This window comes from Mercenaria mercenaria, chromosome 6 (assembly GCF_021730395.1).
Source record: "Mercenaria mercenaria strain notata chromosome 6, MADL_Memer_1, whole genome shotgun sequence".
Lineage (NCBI taxonomy): Eukaryota > Metazoa > Mollusca > Bivalvia > Venerida > Veneridae > Mercenaria > Mercenaria mercenaria.
Window position 1 is genome coordinate 14,973,157 of NC_069366.1, and position 21,325 is coordinate 14,994,481.

Below are 21,325 nucleotides of genomic sequence, written 5' to 3' on the forward strand. Positions count from 1 at the left end.
TACTGTATAATTTCTCAAATATTACATAACATCCCATACTGGTATAGTAAAAGGTTGACTTTTCTCGAAATCAATATTTCTCCCTAATTCATGGTCCTTATTTCAAACCTATAGACTTTTATTCAGTTAGAATCTTTTCTGTCTATCACGTGAAAATAACATATAAACCAGTATTGTACTGCATTCACATTTCCTTAAGTATATATAATAACATTAGAAACTTTCTTATTTTTGAACGAAACATGTGAGTGTAAGCACTTAATTTCTTAGTAGATCGTTTTCTATCCAATTATCATGGCTTCGGTTCAAAATTTCACGAAACGTTGTTTTCGATTTTTTTGGCACTGAGAGTGAATTATTAGATCTTTTTAGACGTAAATGGACGCATTACTTCCCTTAGCGCTAAGCAACGTGTTCTTTCGGCTGTTCCTTTTCACCCTCTTATAATTACGAAGCAGCGTACCGTACATATTGCCGCTACAGGAGGAAAATTATAAGCGCTTTGATCTAATCGGCAAGATAATATGCGGTAAAATCTTACTTTGTTTATATAAAAAATCTTAGAAGTGTTAGAATTGTAGTTTGAACATTGTATTGTCGTAGTTACGATAAGTCTACGAATTAGGCCTAAATTAGTTTTCTTCTCACATTACTGATATTTTTGCTAACGAACCCCTAAACCTAAGCCCTGATTTGACCTGATGGAATATCCCCGAGACATCCAATAAGATATAATGAGTAATTTATCTCCACTATGAAAACATAGGGTGTCAAGATCAAGTCTTTTATTCGTTTCGTATTGTTGCCGTATTTATTTACCTTGCCGTTTAACATCTGGCTCGAGACTTATTCAAATACATAATCAATTTGTAGCTTCAATGATATGATTTATAGCGAAGTCGAAATTGCCAACGGAGTTTCAACATGTCGACGAAGGTTCAGCTCAAATCTTCAATAAAGTTTTGTAATATAATGTTCTCTGCAATATCATATTTTTTTCTAGATCACATTTTATTCACCTGCCAATATAAGACCATATTCATCACAGACGTGAAGACTGGGATATCATTTTTTCACACAAAAAAGTCTCACATTTCACATTTTCTGTAAAGGCTTTTATCAATGTAGGTTTTTAATTCGAAATGAATATAATCTGGAAAGTAGATCCCTTGCACCGAAAACAAGGTAAAAATTGAAAATTGCAATCTCGGTTTGATTGAGTCTGTACATGAGCAGTAATGGAAAATGCAACACTGCCCAGGCCCCCTAGCACAGGCTTAAGCAGTATTCAATCTACAAATCTAAATGAATTGAAATCAATATTCCCGAAAGACCGAAACAAATAACAACACTGAGATGAAGTCGGGGCGACTTTTTACGGCCGCTACACAGCACCTAACACCCGCTGTTGTGAAGTAAATAAAATCTGGAAAGTAGATCCCTTGGAAGCACCGAGAACAAGGCAAAAATGATAATTGCAGACTCGGTTTGATTGAGTCGGTACATGTGTAGTAATGGAAAATGCAACACTGCCGATGCCCTTCAGCACCGGCATAAGCAGTATTCAATCTTGAAATCTAAATGAATTGAAATCAATGATCCCGCCCAGATGTCGCATTGTTCACATCTTAAAATAAATTTGCAATTTTACCAAAAAAATGGGCATTTTTACAAGTAAATCGCATTTTTAACATATTGCTGAGAAATGTATTAACTGTAAATCTCATGCTATTCAGTTCGTTTCCATAGAAACGGATTGATTAAAAAGGAGTTATGGTAGAGGATTATAATTATATCTAGCACTCAAAATGCTGATGATGCCACGAATGCTTGTAAACACCAAAAGGTACGGTTATACAATGTAATCTTTGATTTTCTTGTTAATCTCTTTTGGACAAACACATATGTCACAAATGGAAAGAATAGGATCTTATTCATATTCCTAAGTGTGTACGAAATTTGATCTGGCAACAAAATGTCTTTTAATACTTATTTAGGCCGGATTTCTTTTCACAGATCCTATTCTTCACATCCCCTGTGAAGAAAACGACAATGTTCTTCACAATTTTAACATGCGAGAATTGTGACTAACAATGATATATGTTTGCACCAAATCACACATTTCACACATCTAAATATTTTGGGTTGCAATGATTCTGTCTATTTGTGAATCAGTTATGGTCACTGACTGAATCGTTCATTTTCTATATTTACAAACAGGCCTACACCTGACGAGAACAAATATATTTCACCCGCGTCACTATCCTATCTACAAATGCATGGCGGCCAAGTATTCATTCAGTACTTGGGTACAGCGCCATGCAGACATAAAGGACCGACGGACAAACAGACAACGCCAAAACAACATTTTCTCATTGATAATGGATATATCGTTCACAAAAGTTCGTAAACTGGGTATAACGAACTGGTAAAGAATGTGTTCGATCTTTGCGATCATATGTGTTATTTTGCCCGTTCGTCCTACAGATATTATGAACGACAGTGTGATATTGCTGAAGAACGACAGTATGATGCTAAAATCACATTTTCACAATGTAGTTTTGTATTTTCATATATAATGTCAAAATTCTAACCTTAGCTCACTGGGGCGATATTGCCATAATACTATGCGAAAATATGAAACGAAAGTGCGAAATTGATATCACGTCTTCGCATCGTGCTCGCGCTTTCGCATCGTATAATAACGCCGTCGCACAGTATATTCGCGTCTCTTTCCGTAACTGTCGCCTTTACCAATCTACAAGACGAAGGGGCAAAGAAAAGGCAATGGCCCCTGTCACCGAAAGATGAAGAGTCCCGTTTGTCATTGACTCAAAATAGAATTTCAGTATATGTTTGCGAGCTAAGTAAACAATATTTTTTGTCACTTCTAAATGCTTGTACCCTATTGCCCATTCCGGACCAATAGGGTATGCAATTTTTACTACATTACGGATGATCCCATTTACTTTATATTTGCTCTTTTCAACTGTGCGACATGGCGGCTAAAATCGAACCATGATCCCTATATATAATTATAATAATATAGTCTAGCACACTTATCTTCAACCTTGATATTATGAGGCTGTTAACAAAATCTGATGCAAACTATTGATATCAAGAATACCTATAATTTGCATAAATAATACAGTGTATATCGAGGGTTCAATGCAATAATGGCGTATCGACATATAATAATTATATGTTGATACACCCTTATTGCGTTGAACCCTCGATATGAAAATGGATTCGGTTGCACAAGGATGACAAATGTTTACCTTAGCATTTCTCGGCGTAAAACATTAACATGTTTCTTCAATGCGGAATATCTCATAATTAACTTTTGAACAAATATACCGCCATAAGATTGAACATTATATAAATATCACATGGCGACATGTGTGACATTGATATTGTCAACCATAGGGCATAATGTCAACCGAGGCGAAAGTCGAGTGATGACATTTTGTTTGAGCGTTTGTCAACGCTGTCATATGATATTTGTTTTATTATACCGAACAGAATTAAGTACATAAGATCTATAAAAAAATGCTTTAATTCATATTATTTAACTGTTTCGTCATAGCGCAGTAATCACCTGTGTACACACTGAATAGTGACGTCACTACTGTATGTGTACAAGGGAGGCAATCATATGGCTTAAAAACTGAAGCAGTTAATTGCCCTTATATGACATTCAAAATATCAGTGCAGTCACATGACCTGACAGTCACTTTCGCTTGGTCACGTGAAAAAAATGGTTGAAAATGCTTTTCATATATCAAAATATCTCTTTCTCGGCTGGCGGGATTTTATCATTGTAGGCAAAAAAGAGGTATAATAATGGTGAATATCTAATGCTGTACCGTGCATGTTGAATATCGAATGTCGTGCTAGCTTGACAAAAGGTCTTTGTGAATTCCGGATGTCTTTGCCAGCTCGGCATCGAATCGTGGTGGATGTCAACAATTCTTTGATGTTGTATCTAGAAAGTGGTGAATAGTTTGCATATACAGCTTACTGTGAAAGAAATAATAGACTATAACTATATAAATGATAGTATGGACTGTATACATACATGGGAACATGATTTGGTGCTACGTGATCTTACAATCCCTTAGACCACGATAATCCGTAAATAGACAATCGCAAAGCAGACTTGTACCCGTCTATATTTCATATACAACAGTAGCGTTGTATACATATCGGGGGAAACTTGGGCAAAAAACGCGTGAATTTCGTGCCATTTTACCATCTAACAATACAGGCTAACGCCGGAGTTAAATGACCTTGCAATATTCTCACCAGTTATCAATGGGATAAAAAATAAGACTGACTTGGAGGTAAATTCAGTTGACAACGTCTAAGTATATGATAAACAACGAGTGCCGTTGTCTACTGGATATATACAACGAGCAAAGCGAGTTGTATATATCCCGTAGACAACGGCACGAGTTGTCTATCCGACTTAGACCACGTAACATAAAAACTGCAATTATTGAAAACTCTCCCACGCGTTCTATAGAAATTAGGATTAACGTGTTTTTATAAGAGTAATATCATCTTTGTACCGTTAGCGCTTAATTGTCAGTAGGGCATATGAAAGAATGCAGGTTATTTGTATAAATTCAGTTTTAATCAAATACCGGATTTACTAAGATTTAACGTTCATTAACACTTTGTGTCATTTGCAATCACAAAATTAATGCTAAACAGTTAAATATGGATTTCTGAAAAATACTCAAAATTGGACTGCATGCTGAACAATTAGTTTTTGTGAGGAGTTTGCATGTTGGCGAAACACGATGACAGATACGTTGACTCGTTGATTCAAGAAGATAGCCAGGTTATTTATTTATTTATTTAGTTAGAACATCGTCGTACGTATAAAGTAATACGTGCGCACGTAAAAGGTTTTACGTGCGCACGTATTAGTTTATGCGTAGGTAGGTGTTTTTTATAAACTAGTACGTGCGCACGTATTACTTTTACGTGTGCACGTATTACTTCATACGTACGAAGATGTTTTTTTTAATAGTATGTGCGATGATGTTTTTTCTGTACTTATACGTGCGCACGTATTACTTAATACGTACGAAGATGTTTTTTATAGTATGTGCTATGATGATTTTTGTACTAGTACGTGCGCACGTATTGGTTTATACGTACGAAGATGTTTTTTTATAGTATGTGCGATGATGTTTTTTTGTACTAGTACGTGCGCACGTATTAGTTATTACGTGCGCACGTATCAATATAAAACACATCTATGCCACCTCTGTGCCACCGTAGTAGTGTCTCCGTTTTTTTTTTTAATATTTTTTTTTGTCACAGAGTTGTTTGTCTTCCTTAATGCATAATTAATTAACCGTCGACAAAATTGAATTATCAATCCATTGCTCTCCCGGAAAGAAACAAACAAAGTTTGAGATCAATATCCATTAATTTGAAATATTGCTAATAACATATTTACAATTAAGAGTTTGCTAGAGATTGTTTGATGACATATGGTTACTATTGATACATGTACGTTATTCATGAATACATATAAACTCTTATTGATCACAGTCTATATTCTTTATCAGTACAGATAGTTTATAACAACATTTCAAAGGACAGTCAGCAACAGTCACTAACGCGGAAAATATAGTATGTTAGATCTGACCTAAGAATACAAAGAATGGTGACATTTAATTTTGTCTAGACTAACCTAATTATAGTCGTGTGAATGAATTAAATCATGAATAGAGAATGTGAAACAAGTTCGTAATATAAACGTTGATACGTGTCAAATTGACCATCAAACTAGTGTTACCTAACCTAAACACGAGTACTTTAACTGACACAGTTGATCTATTGTTAGTATAATGTGCACAACGGATTACTTGCAAGTTGAAAGGAATGTTTTACTAAGAATATACACGAGGGTAATTAAGCTTTCCTATTTGATAAATGTTTGCAGCTAAAAAAGACGTAATCACGGCATTATGGTATTGTACTAAAATGGTGACGGTAAGATAAAAGTAGGAGTTATTCTTTCTGCAGATAGAGGAACTTTTAAATATTTTACAGTCGGACTTTTAAATCGTTATAATGAGGTTTAAATGGAAGAAATCTTTCAGGTTGATAACAACATGTTCAGTGGTTTTCATTATACTTTATAGACTAAGTAACAATAATAGGAAACAGCTGTTTGAACTTTATTATAAGGAAGATTTTAACCTATTACATAATGTAAGAGTTCGCTACAGTAGACTGAATGTTTCTAAACTGATAACTTATACAGACAACACGAAGACTTTGGATGATATGTTTTTAAATGTTACAAGCACTTGTGAAGGGACATTATTTCCATCTCATCTTTCACGGAAAGAATCTTGGCGTGCAGTGAACAGAAATAGCACAGCGTATGTATTTGCTGCCTATCTTGTAGATACGAAAAATGAAATAGTGATTGTTGGTATAAAAGACGGAAGAGCCTCAGACTACTATTGTCAGTTTTGGAAACGAAATTTCGGGAATCAAAACTTGAAAATGGAAGAGAAAACTGCACGTGTAATAATACTTCCGGAAGGGCATTCTCACAGGTATATAAGTGCACAAGTTTCATCCTTTAGGTGTATAATTACACAGGTTATGTCACCTCCGGAGAAATATAACTTCCAAAATTTTTACATTTCCTGAAAGATATTTACTCAGGTATACAGCTCAAATAGAAAAACTTCCGAAAAGGCGTTCACACAGGTATATTATTGCACAAATAATAACATTTCCTGAAAGATATTCACATTATGATATGACTTCACAAGTTATCACACTTCCAGAGGAACTCTAACACTGACGGAAAGGCGTTTACCCAGTTATATAATTATAGGTTATTAGCTTTGTATCGGGAAATATGTACGAGTTCTTCAGTGGAAATATTGCGCGACTTCAGGAGCTCAATATTCTTCCGCTGAAGAACGGGTGCATATTTCCCGATGCAAAGATAATAACCTTTTTATTACATACGCATCTACACGTATAAATATAATGTAAATATCATAAATATGTTCAATAGCCTGAATAGGATTGACAATACTGAACTAAATAAAAAAAGTAGTGCAACAACACACACTGCATTACGTCACGCACCCGATATGAAACTCAGGCGTCAGTGTATGGAAAAATATTGACGTTTCCGGTACCAGTGTAACTTAACGGGGAATAGAAACGGGTATGTAATAACTGCTCAAATAGCAACTCTTTTGAAATTGCATTTACTCAGGTATATAACTGCTTAATATGCAACACTTCCAGCAGGCCATCTACTCAGGTATATAACTGCTCAGATTATTCACTTTCGGAAGGGTATCTACTCAGATATATAACTGCTCAAATCGCAGCACTTCCGAAAGTGCATTTACTCAGGTATAAAACTGCGCAAGATTCCACATTTCCGGAATGGTATCTACTCAGGTATGTAACTGGATATGTTGTTATTCATTCGGAAGGGCATGTACTCAGGTATTTAACAGATCAAATTTTCACTGTTCCAGAAAGGCATCTACTCGGCTATACTATGATGACGTCAAAACACTTTCAGAATGACCATTACTCAGGTACATATGTGCACATATTATAACACATTCGAAAGGGCATCTACTAAGGGTTTATAACTGCTCAAGTTGTAGCACTTCCATAAGGCAACCTACCCACATATATATCTGCACAAACTGTTACATTTTCTCAGGTATATAACAGAACAAATTGCAACATTTTCTGAAGGGCATCTACTCAGGTATATAACTGCACAATTTCGGAAGAGCATTTACTGAGGTATATAACTGCTTAAATTGGAATACTTTCAGAACGGCATCCACTCATGTATAACTGTTTAAGTTGGAATACTTTCAGAACGGCATCCACTCATGTATAACTGTTTAAGTTGGAATACTTTCAGAACGGCATCCACTCATGTATAACTGTTTAAGTTGAAACAATTCCATAGGTACATCAAAACACTTTCGGAAGTGCATCTACTAACGTATTTACCTGTTTTATTTGTAATAATTCCTGAATGGCATAAACTTAGGTATAAACTGCACAAATTGTTACATTTTCGGAAGGGCATCTTATCAGGTAAATAACTGCACAAGTTGCAACACTTTTGGACTAGCACCCACTCAGGTAAGGGCATCTACTCCGGTATGTAACTTCTCAAGTTGTCAATCTTTTATAAAAAGGCATCTTTTCAGGTATATAACTGCTTAAGTTATAACACTTTGGAAAGAGCATCTATTCAGTTATATAAGTACTCATGTTGTAACGCATTTAGAAAGGCATTCATACAGCTATATTATTAATTATTGGGTTTGTTACAGACCCTCTACGGAAATATGTAGGGTCAGTATGCTTTATGGACGGTGAGGCGAAGCCGAGCTCTCTATAAAGTATACTGATCCTACATATTTCCGTAGAGGGTCAGTAACAAATCCAATAATTGATTTGTTTTATCGACCACTTAATTACTTCCCGAAAAATCTCTGAAGATGGTAGTAGGATCCTTTTGAATTTTTAGAATAATAATGTTAATTTTATGGTCAACATCACGCAATTTTGAATTGTAATTCTCATCTAGAGTCACCCACTGACCCTCTATAGATTTAAATGCACTAATTTGGTCAAAAATATGCTTCCGTGTCGAAAGAAGTCCCTAATAAATAGATCCTAATTTTTTCATTTTTCACGCATTTGCGCGTAAATCGGGGGCCAAATGGGCATTATTTCACTCGTGGAATGTATTGTACATAAAATAAGACACTTTTCATGCTTATATTCGCATGTTTTCGAGTTGTTTACTTGAAAACGAAAGTATGGTGTCTATTCTGCGGACTGCTTTCTGAAATGCGGCAATATGAGGGTACCTGACTTCAGTTGATTTGCATTTCACTGCATACTGTTCAACACCCCTTTTTCTTCTCGTTTTATTAAAGCAAATGTATGGATATCTTATAGAAAATAGGTCTACGACGGCGTGAAAATCTAGAAACTGTAAAAAAATGTTCTGAACTAGCTGAATTTTATATGAAACAAAGAACAATTTCTTTTATTGGTATATAGCCTATAGAAATATAGAGGGCAACCACGTGACACTACTCAACCAATGAAAGGGCTAGAATCTGGTGGGAGGTAAAACAAATCAGCTTAGGGTGTTAGGTTTGTTATTATTTTGAATATTTTTGTTTTAAAGCGAATTAACTTTTTTGTATTTATTCAGAATAATGGAATGGCTTTTTCTACGATTATTAAACTTATTGCACAATGCCATTGAATATATATTTGATTCAAAATAGGCTTTTATTCAAATAAAATAGTTTCAAAAGACAAATAAACATAGCTAATTAGACAACCTTATTTTGAATAAAAATGTTGTTCTGATGCTCTTTATTTGGGATACTGTTGTATTGTTCTGTTTTCGCCTTACAGCAACAAATACAGAAAGTTATGTTCTTTTGAGCTGTTGGTTTGGCGGGAAGAGCGCAACAGTACAAAAACTGAAGATTTAACAAATGATAAAGATAAAGGTTGCAGACCCGACATAGTTATTTGATTTTTTCTTGACGGGTAGCTGGAATCGTTTTTGAGCTATCCTGTTTGATGTTTTCGTCCCGCCAGCTCGACAGCAGACCAGAACGTCATATTCTATATCTGTCGGTTTTTTGAAAATGCTTAAATGATAAGAGGGGAGTTAAATGCTGTAGGCATGTCTGCCGGAAGACGCCATCACGAAAATTCTACTAACTTACATCGTTTTGCTTCAGATATACGGCAGTGTTGTTCCAGTGCAAGGTTTCCCCATCCATGGAACTTCCTACGCATGTTTCGATAGTGGACAGAAGCTGTGAGACACCCATGAACCTTCTCGATATTCAGATTTTAGGGAAATCAAGCGCATTTAAACATAGGTTTACAGTTTGTCTCACGCCGCTTAATTTTCGATATAACCGTGCTTATGAAATAATAGAATGGATAGAACTAAACAGACTTCTTGGAGCAGACAAATTCATTGTTTACAATTATTCTTCCGCCATTAATTTAGCACATGTGCTGGAGTACTACTCAAAACGAGGCTTAACGGAAGTAGTGCAATGGAACTTACCGGTAGGTGTAGATACATGGCCAAGAGAGTATAAACCAGTTGAGATACATTATTTTGGCCAGATTGCCGCATTACATGATTGCCTATATAGAAATAAAGGCGTCTCGGAGTTTATTGTAAATCTCGATGTTGATGAATTTATTATTCCACATGGTGAAAATGTAACGAGCTGGACTGAAATGTTAACACAGCTAAAACACGATTCAAAAGTTTATATATTTAGAAATACATTCTTTAAAAAGGAATGGAGTAACGCAGGCATAGAGATACAAAATAAATCATTAGTGGATAAACTACAACTTGTAACACTTCAGAAACTGCAGCATGAAACACAGATATCTCCACCAAATCAAAGGTCAAAATATTTTGCAAAGAGTGCTGAAGTATCTAAGGTTATGATACATGGAGTTCCAGGGGTTTCGCACCTGGTCGTACCGATAGAAATCGGACTTGTACATCATTACAGAGACTGGGAAACACGAAATGACCCTCCGAATGTTAAAGTTCTAGACAGAACTGTACCTCAAAAATTTGGTCAACTGTTGATCAAGAAGGTGAAAACTGTTAGGGTAGAGTTAAATGCAAGTGCATATTCGATACAATAGAGTAAATATTTTGCTATATGTTAACATATATTAGAGATTAATAGCAATCTATAACAGTGATCGACCTTATACTTTTGCATAAAACTACTTCTTTATTGGATCAAGGCATGTATTAACGGGAGAAAAATCATCATGCATCAGAAAGGCAATTTGCATTCTGTTGATATACGATCTTTTAAATACCATGTCGGTGCCGAAAATCTTATTCTCGCGCGGACTGACATCTGGAATGTGAGTTTTGTTTGATAGTGACCTCCTTTTTTACGGAATAGAAGATGCAATGGTTTGCTGTATCAGTTACCGACGCACTGCCTTCTCCTCAAAAAAGCCGCAAATGTGCTTACTCGCTATTCCGTCTGTTTACTAACTTTCTCGCTTGCGTTAGTGCTAAGATTGTGTTCCTGTTTACCTAATTTTTAAGGGATATGAAAAAAAAAACCATGGCTAATATCATGTTTGTAATAACTAGAAATAAAATTGGTCTTATCTTTAGAAAAATTAATGACTTGCTTTTACTAGTGGTGTTAATTTGTGGGTCCCGTCTCTGGATATTTAAAGCATGTTAGTCGTTTCAAAGAACATTAGAATGTCAAATAAAAATAGTGTACCGGAAACGTAAAGTCGTTAACTATGAGAACAATGCAATTAGTACACGTGTCTGTTTTTTATGCAAGAATATTCAATACATGTTTGTTGTATCTTTAAGTTAATTCCAGATAAGGTAGTTCATGTCTTAATCCAGTATGTTAGAAACGTTTATATTGTATTTTTCATGTCGAAAGAGGTTTGAATATGTCGTTTAGTAGTTATTTTATAATAGCAGTACTTCAAGTAAACAGTTCTTGAAATGACAGTTTGGATTCCGGAATTGCTGAAACCATAGTCAGTAATGAAGTGTAGTGCTTAGCCTCTTTGTAAACGGAATATCCGTGCTCCTTTTTGTAATTCTCATATACTGAATGTAATTTTTAAAACTTGTTTTTTTTTAATCTTACAAAAACGTCATCTTATTAAAAGCATATTTTTATCAAAGAAATGTTTGCATATACATTGTCTTAGCCTAAAAAAATGTGAAATCAATAGATGATAATTATATTTTTTAAGTGATATTGATTATACATTGACACACTTTCCTTCTGCCTAGGACACATATGTTTAATATTTATCTCATTATACATGAAAATTGAGTTTAGAATATCGTCTGCTAGGTATAAATACTTAAAATGACAATTCATTTAAAGAGGACTGTTATAATCTTAACTGGAATTCAAGTGATAGTACTGAAATATCTGATATCGATTTGCTTGAAAGATTTGCCTCTCAAACATGACGTGTTAGAAATTTTCTCAGTGACACCAATAAAAACATCATTAACAGCAAGTGAAAGGACACCGAACACAAGTCTCGCAACACAAGGGTATCATCAAAAGTACAGGACATGTAGCAACATGTATGTACCGGCATACATGCATGGGGAGGATAAGTGGTACCCTGTGGACACTGAGAGGTCTGCATATGTATTTTCTGCGTATTTCATGAAGGAGAAAAGGAAGATTTTTATTATTGGTGTAAAACAGAAACGTGGTGTTCCACTTGTTTGTCAGTTTTGGATAAAACAAGAAAATAGTGGAAATTTTACAATGGAAGAAACAGGGGCAGAGATAAACGTCCCACTTGAACAAAGTAATCATCGGTTCGTTCGTTTTCTTTTTCTTTTTTGCACTTTTATACACGATTTATAGTATATTTCTGTCCATTTTATTATCCTCGTCACTGACTACTGAAAGATCCGATTTCATCCGATTTGACGCCTTGCACTGTTTGTTTCAATAGCAGAAATATATAAATGTATGCTACACACACTACGGATGGAGTGAGTAAGGTTTTCGAAAATTAGTCATAAAATGACCTTATCCTTTAGAATATAAATACATTTTTTTCCTGAGACAATATGCATTTTTTCTGCAGTTGCATATTAATGACGAAAGCTCTGTAAAGAAATAATAATCGGTGTGAAGTTGGTAGTACAGCAGTAGCAGCAGTAGGAGCAATTAACTGCTGCTACTGCCAGCAGTTACAACAGTTAAATGCCTCAGAAGTGAACTGCTGCGACTGCCATTAGTTAGAGCAGTTAATAAAGCCGTTATACATATTGATATCAGGTATATTTTGGTTTTAAAGTCAGCGATGTTTTTGTACTTTTAATAATGGAACGGTTCATGATTTAGGTGGTGTTGACAAATTGGTATGATTGAAAAAGATATAAATGATTTATTTTGTGTAATAACTAATTTTAGCAGCACAAAACATGTACCGCCTTAATAGCTGTGATAGTAAGGTAGGTATAAGCATTTAGTAGGCATTATACCTAATTTAAAGAATATTTAAAAAATGAAATAAAAAAGTAAATATTGTCATATATGATGCCATTGCATGATACAACAACTTTTATTTTCAATGTTCTGTCATCAGTAATGGAATAATGTTCAAAAGATGATCAACAACAAATAGTCCTACCTGTGTAAAGGGAAGGTAACTGTGTAACTAAATACTGGTTACTTAAGACAGTACTAGTTATCTCCCTTATCAATTTGCATATAAAGTTTAAATGCATGAAAAATCCTCATGGTACCCGTAAACTTATAATTTGTTGATAACCTCTCAGTTTTCGGCCGATTTCACGTGAAAATACGAAACCGGTGTTGACATAAATGTTCTACTTCCGGCGGTATTCGATTGCGTAAAGGCTGATCACTACCAAATAGAATGTAAGCCTCCGCAGGTCTAGTCACAAGTAGTCCAAATATAAATAGTACTAATCTTTTTTCCTTTCCTAGTGCATTTTCTCGGCAGCAACGTGCTTACTTTTACCCTACCGCGTTTCAGTATGTATCACTTTGCATTCTAATGAAATCGGCATGTACCTATTGCCTGCTAGATAAAAATGGCGGCGTAAGAATTTAATGTCACGAAAAGAGAAATTGAAAGAAGCGAAAAGTAGTAAAATCAGCGGGTTGTATTTAACGAACTGTAGTTTTCTTATATAAAAGTTAACACCCCCTTTTCTTTTTGTTTTTCTAAAGTAGCGATCTAGTTCTTTATGGGAATATAAGTCTCTGAAAATCTGATATGCTAAAAAATGTCGAAACACCGTTATTGAAGTGAGTGGATTTTATATGAAATAAAGAACAGCTGGATTTAGTGGTGTTCAGCCTATAAGGGGCAATACATGTTATTTTCTGAAACCCCTCGAAAATGAATGGAAATGCCATTAATCTATTTTTTATGATGTAAAACGGTAACAAATGGCTGAAAACGCTTAAATTTCTTGTGTTTTTGGAATTTAGATCGAATTTTCGACCAGGTGGCACTATTTTGGTTCGTTTTAAGGCCTAGTAAATGTCTTTTCTCGCATTTTAGCACTTCAGTTTTCTAAATAATATTGAAATTAGCATGTTTCTGAATGAAAATGACAAACATCGTAACGATTAAATGGATGTTAAATGTAAATTCCACGAATAAGGTAAAATTAATTGAAATATTGCTTGCACAGGGCTAGATTTTGCATATTTTTGGGGATGGGGGTGACCTGTAATGAATTGTCATTTCTCTACATTTTCTCAATATTTTGCACCAAAACAAAGCAGAATCATTGTGAAATAGGTGTACCTTGAGAATGAATGCAAATTCATGGAAAAATCAAACAAAAAAAATCTCTTATAGGCTGATCACTACCAAATAGAATGTAAGCCTCCGCAGGTCTAGTCACAAGTAGTCCAAATATAAATAGTACTAATCTTTTTTCCTTTCCTAGTGCATTTTCTCGGCAGCAACGTGCTTACTTTTACCCTACCGCGTTTCAGTATGTATCACTTTGCATTCTAATGAAATCGGCATGTTCCTATTGCCTGCTAGATAAAAATGGCGGCGTAAGAATTTAATGTCACGAAAAGAGAAATTGAAAGAAGCGAAAAGTAGTAAAATCAGCGGGTTGTATTTAACGAACTGTAGTTTTCTTATATAAAAGTTAACACCCCCTTTTCTTTTTGTTTTTCTAAAGTAGCGATCTAGTTCTTTATGGGAATATAAGTCTCTGAAAATCTGATATGCTAAAAAATGTCGAAACACCTTTATGAAGTGAGTGGATTTTATATGAAATAAAGATCAGCTGGATTTAGTGGTGTTCAGCCTAAATCGGCTCTATTACTATGTCTACATTTTGTGGGTGTGGATTCAATATCAGTCAGTCGCAATTTTTTTACTTAGTATTTTAATCTATATAAAACTTCATCTTTAACATAGCGTTATGTAGATCTATTACAGATCAAATGAAATTATATGGAAGTCGTCTGCGTATTATAATTTTTTTTTTTTCTCAAGTAAGTACAAACTTTTTTATATAATGCACAATCGATGTGATGCATACATGTGCAAATGAAAAAAGTTATAATGTTATGTAATTCTTGGCTAGAAAAAATTGTACTGTGGACAGCTGGCGAAACTTACCGCTAATGAAGCATTATGTATGGTATATTGCGTTAAAATGAAATTTATTGTACATGACAATAAAAATTGAAAAATATAATTAGAAAATATATGAATGAAAGAATGAATCAATTTTATCACACATAAAAAAATTCTTAAAAATGAATTGACACAAGCCGCCACGCAACCACAACACCATTTTATTTAGACGGTAAGTGAGTATAATCTAAATAAGGAAGATTCCGATAATCGACGGACGTCTCTATAAATTGAACTCTCAAAAGTCAAATCAATTCATATTTTAGTGCATTGTAACTCTGAGTTAAGGCCTTAACTATGATGTAATTACCTCCTCTGATTGCACCTTAAGAAAATGAAAGTAGGAAATCCCGCGCTTTTCTAAAAGATAAGGGATGGATTGAAATTGTGGCCCGGGCACGTTTTCTGAATAAAATGAGTACATGTATTTTATAGACATTTATATTCAAAGAGTTATTTTTTAATGATAACTGAAGTAATTATACCATCAAACATTAACAAGAAGTTGCTGTGTGCTAGAATCGAACTTCCTAGCTCCCAAGAGAAGATTATACAGGTAAGAATAATCAGACAAAATAGGAAAGGCCAATCATCCATCCATGTATCCATCCATGTTGATTAAGACCATGATTGCTAAATAAGTAAAAAGTCTGGGGGTCCCCAGCTCAACTTTTGGATCGGACCGGGTGGCCGTTGTAGAGAAGGTTGTCCCCCACCCGGCACAGGTGGCCGTCATTCCGGGAAAACTCTTGTTTGGGAGGAACCCGGTGTGAGGTGTGAGGCGGGATGGCCTTAAATGCTTACAGCAGTTAAGGAGGACTCTACGGGACCTTGACTTTGGGACGGGACCAGGTGGCCGTTGTAAAGGGTGACGGTCTGGGGTGGGGGGGGGGGGAGCAGCATCACGGCTACTCCGGGAAAACTCTTGTTTACTCGTGAGCGGGTCTCAAACTTGGTCTGAGGCCGTTTTTGGAAATTTTCACTTTTTTCAGTTTGGACACCCCAAGCTCCGCTCCAGACCTTGACTTTTGGATCGGACCGGGTGGTCGTTGTTGTAGAGAGGGTTGTCCCCCACCGGCACGGGTGGCCGCCATTCCGGGGAAACTCTTGTTTGGGAGGAACCCGGGGTGAGGTCGGGCGGTGTTTGCCGGAAAAAATTGTTTTTAGAAACACGGGACTGAATGGGACTGGATTGGCTAGTAAATAGACCAGAAATATATACAAACCTGGTTAATTGCTCGTACTCGTACTCGTAAACCATTTTACTGCTAGCAGTAACAGGATCCTTGTAAATATCTTTCATAAAACATTTAACTGCTGGTAGTTACATGTAGAAAACTGGTATACTGCTCTTATAAACAATTTGACTGTTGGCAGTAACACATAGAAAACTCAAATCTACTTTCATTGGTCATTTCACTGCTGGAAGTAATAGGAGTCTGATAAACTGCTCTCATAGACCACTTAACTGCTGGCAGTAACATAAATGAGACTTGTAAACCATTTAACTGCTGGTATTACATAATTTATAGAATTTTAAACTGCTCGTATAAACCAGTTAACTGCTAGCAATAACATATATAAAAATCTGGTAAACTGCTGGAAGTAACATCTAGGAAACTGAAAAACTGTTCTTAGTAATATTTAAATGCTAGCAGTTACGAATATTGCAGACTGTTAAACGTTCTTATAAACAATTTAACTGCTGGCAGTAAAATAGTAAGAAAAGTGACGAAAACTGCTTTTTATTGCTGAAGGTTGCATATCCTTGTCTTAGAAACATAATTTAACTACCTGTAATAACATATTCAGGAAACTGATGTAGCGTATCGTATCGCTAACTGCTCCTACTGCTGCTACGGCTGCACTGCCAACTTCACGACGATTTTTTTTACCGTTAATTACAATTTGTTTGTAATTTGCATTTACGGCTATTTAATGTAAATTAATTTCTAAAAAAAAGAAATATTCATTAAAATAGCAGTTTAAATCAATATATATTTTACAAGCATTAAATTTTGTAATGTTTATAAATTCATCATCATTTCTAGCAGGTATGTAATGAACTTTCTGTTTAAATTTGGCAGATACAGATCAATTATATTTGAGTGCCCGTTCGATTCTCCACACTTGCCAGAATTTATCTCCCTTGGAACAAGGAGATGTGAAAGTCCACTGAATCTTCTACGCGTCCACAATGCGACAGTGCCACAAAGGTACGAACGTAGATTCACAGTATGTCTAAAGCCCCTGCATTCACACTTTGGACAAGCCATGGAACTTGTTGAATGGTTTGAACTTAACAGAATTCTGGGAGCTGAAAAGTTTATAGTTTATAATTTTTCAACCTCAGTTAAAGTGCAGCAGGTACTTGATTACTATTCAAAACGAGGTTTAGCGGAAGTAGTGAAATGGCAGCTACCGTTGCTTATAAGGAAAAGAATACAGAAAGTTGCTGACTTCGTAAAATTTGGCCAACATGCTTCTTTAAACGATTGTCTTTTTCGTAATAAACATTTTTCAGAATTCTTTATAGATACGGATGTTGATGAATATTTGATCCCCATGTCTAAACATGCAATGACTTGGTCAGATATAATTAAGACTCTGAAACCTGACGCCCACTCTTATCTGTTTAGAAATGTTTTCTTCAGGAAGGAATGGAAAAACAAAAGTCTTGATTTTCATCAGAGACGTCAAGCTGAACTGTTGAATCTCGTAACACTTCAACATTTTGAACATGAAAAGAAAACATGGCCATATAAAATGCGCTCCAAATTTATTGCCAGAACTGCAAAAATAGATTTTGCCATGGTTCATTTTAATCCCGTTGTAGGGGAAGTTAATGTTCCCGTTGGAACAGGCTTATTATTTCACTATCGAAATTGGGGCAACTATTCGGACAAATCAGAGAGAGTAACGGATGATATTGTTCTGAAAAAGTTTGGAGATGTTTTAATAACAAATGTTCAGAATATTTTAAAAGATCTTGGACAAGTTGATGAATATTTCATACATTAAACAATTAAATACTTCTTTCTAACCTTTTCGACTGTTTTAACGAAAGTTATTCTCCATTTAGCAAGCAATCACATAATTTTGATGCGCAGAACAAAACGGTATCGAAATGAAAGTAGGTATGACATAAAGAACACGCTTATTGCGCGTTTGTAAAGCGGATATGTTAAGCACTATATCATAGCGGCCCCCGTCGGTAGTACAGTAGGATAATTTTCAAAACCAGACATGTGCTTTTCGCCGTCTTATTTCCACAATGCCGTACCTGGCTTTTAATATCCTAGGGAAACGACGTTTAATAATTTTAGTGCCAATGACTTTACACTTCTTACAGTCTTGCTGAACAAAAATGCAGCCTGCTTATGTTAGTTTTACAAGGTCTCAAATTCACTATCAAACAGAGGTCATAGAGACATACATGACACTAAACTCACAATTTTACAAAAATGGACTTACGGCATTGTGTAAATAAGGCGACAGGAATGCATAGTGTATACCGCAAAGTTTCACACATATGCCTGACTACATAAAGAACTATACTATTCAAGGCCAAAATGAACTGATATAATTAATAGAAGAAGAAATTGAAACAAGTTGCCATGGTTTTTATTCAGAGAAAGCAAGCCACCAAGCAAAATAAAAGCAGACTAGACTTGATTAGGTCTATAATAATTGTACATTGTAAGTCTATAATACTGCTCTGTTTACTGTCTACTAAATGAGAACTGAAGAAATTACAATACTGCTCTTGCTAAAGATTTAACGGATCATGGAAAAGAATATTAAATAAATCTGCTACATAAACATACCAAAAAGAAAAACAGTCAAAATCCGTTAAATATCACAGTCGTGAGCTTTGCAAAAGGCAACCAAGGTGATATAGACATCAGTTTATATTTTCTAACACATGAACGGCACGAAGAGAACTTTTTATTCCATATTAAATAAAACATCATTTCGTAAAATAATTAAGAAAATTCTATATTTACCGACCAAATTATTAAACGTCTTCTTCTTCTGGCATCCAGCAGCATCGATGCCTCCATAAGCTTCTGGAGGATCGATCTATATAGAGGTATCTATCGGCAAAGTCGAAGCGCGCTTCTGATCATGTCTTTTACATTTCTGAACAAATCATTATATTAATTAAGTCAAATTCTAACACGGCCCGATTTGATTTACTATGAAACAAAGACGGTTGAAAACTGGTGTTATTATTCAACAATTCATTTTTTCTGACGTTACAATTATTACGTCATAGCGTTAGACGGCACTGCGGCGCGCTGAAAAGAAATCAACTCAAATCAGGCAAATGTTTGATGGATATCGTCAAGGACGTACATAATAATCGTTGATAACGTGTAAAGATCGAAATAATATATCTCAAACAGTGATTTGTCATTGTCGTTTATATAGGAATAAGGTCAGTAATTCGGTCGAAAATGTGCTTCCGTGGTGTAGTCGAAAGAAGTCCATAATAAATAGATCCTAATTTTCCCATTTTCTACGCAAATTCGTGTAGAACGAGTGCTTTAATCACACTTTTTCGCTACTAGAATACATTCTGCATCAAATGAGATGGTTTTCATGTTCATACAACCCACATGGCAAGTTTTGCAGATCGAAACCGGAAGTAGGTGTTTATTGCGCGGAGGAGAGCAAATATGCGCCATTTTTAGGGTAGCAGACCACAACTGACTGGCATTTCACTAGGAACTATTCAACCCCCTATATTCTTTTCATTTTTGCGTTGATTTGTGATAGAACTTTCATGAAAAATTGGTGTAGGAAAAAGTGATGTTCTCTAAAGATACGTAAAAACGACATGAAGTTGTCGTTTTTTATATGAAACAAAGAAGGATTTGAATTACTGACCTTTAACCTATAAGAGCTGAAATAAGACTATTCTCAAAACACATCGCAATTAGTCTTTATAGCCATAAATCGGTTGTATATGATATAAAAGAGTGTTTCCAATGCAAAATAATAATGAAATTTGAAAAATTTTGAATTTTGACCTTATTTTATATAGATGCGCCTATTGCAGCAGCGATTTCTGGGATTAAAAAGCCAATACTTTGTCTCCAGAATGTCAGAAAATGCACAAAATGCATCCTTCTGGGTCTTATTCATGACGGAATGAATGGTATTTCAGAATCCCAGTGAAAAATGATGCCAAAAAGTGAAACTTTTACCAAAATATGCAATAAAAGGACCATAGGGCCAAACTTTAGCCTTGTAAATGGGTAGGGGGTGGCTTCTATTAAATGTCTATATTTCTCTAAAATCTCAAAATTTCACAATGAAACTTGGCAATATGTTTGGTATTACATCTTTCTTGGAAATAGATATGAAAATGGTGTGAAATTTGATAAGAAACATTTCTTATAGGAATAAGGTCAGTAATTCGGTCGAAAATGTGCTTCCGTGGTGTAGTCGAAAGAAGTCCATAATAAATAGATCCTAATTTTCCCATTTTCTACGCAAATTCGTGTAGAACGAGTGCTTTAATCACACTTTTTCGCTACTAGAATACATTCTGCATGAAATGAGACGGTTTTCATGTTCAAACAACCCACATGGCAAGTTTTGCAGATCGAAACCGGAAGTAGGTGTTTATTGCGCGGAGGAGAGCAAATATGCGCCATTTTTAGGGTAGCAGACCACAACTGACTGGCATTTCACTAGGGACTATTCAACCCCCTATTTTCTTTTCATTTTTGCGTGAATTTGTGATAGAACTTTCATGAAAAATTGGTGTAGGAAAAAGTGATGTTCTCTAAAGATACGTAAAGACGACATGAAGTTGTCGTTTTTTATATGAAACAAAGAAGGATTTGAATTACTGACCTTTAACCTATATATAATTCCTTCGCATCTAAACTCCAAAACATGATTTTATTCAATGACAAATCACTGTTTGGGATATATTATTTCTTAAATAAAATATTAAACTATTACACACTTAAATTAACTAACTAGATCTATATACACATTTAATTATTTCATCATGAAGAGCCTTTGTGAAGAGACAATC

The 21,325-nt window shown here is 35.1% G+C and overlaps 2 protein-coding genes across 2 annotated transcripts; both read left to right on the top strand.

Moving 5' to 3' along the window:
- Nucleotides 1-6,093: 6,093 nt before the first annotated feature.
- On the top strand, nucleotides 6,094-10,746 carry LOC123550658 (uncharacterized). Its single transcript, XM_045339085.2, has 2 exons — nucleotides 6,094-6,587; nucleotides 9,804-10,746. The coding sequence occupies exons 1-2, from the start codon at nucleotides 6,094-6,096 to the stop codon at nucleotides 10,744-10,746; spliced, it is 1,437 nt and encodes a 478-aa protein (XP_045195020.2).
- Nucleotides 10,747-12,194: 1,448 nt separating this feature from the next.
- On the top strand, nucleotides 12,195-18,291 carry LOC123550657 (uncharacterized). The gene is made up of 2 exons (XM_045339084.2): nucleotides 12,195-12,439; nucleotides 17,358-18,291. Exons 1-2 carry the CDS (start codon nucleotides 12,195-12,197, stop codon nucleotides 18,289-18,291), a joined length of 1,179 nt encoding a protein of 392 aa, XP_045195019.2.
- Nucleotides 18,292-21,325: the final 3,034 nt, after the last annotated feature.

What these genes read in the sequence shown, in the direction of transcription:
- LOC123550658 (XM_045339085.2), top strand. Translation starts at nt 6,094, where the DNA reads ATGAGGTTTAAATGGAAGAAATCTTTCAGGTTGATAACAACATGTTCA. An exon ending in CCGGAAGGGCATTCTCACAG is followed by an intron (nt 6,588 to 9,803) that starts GTATATAAGTGC and finishes GTTTTGCTTCAG; the next exon opens with ATATACGGCAGTGTTGTTCC.
- LOC123550657 (XM_045339084.2), top strand. Translation starts at nt 12,195, where the DNA reads ATGTATGTACCGGCATACATGCATGGGGAGGATAAGTGGTACCCTGTG. An exon ending in CTTGAACAAAGTAATCATCG is followed by an intron (nt 12,440 to 17,357) that starts GTTCGTTCGTTT and finishes TAAATTTGGCAG; the next exon opens with ATACAGATCAATTATATTTG.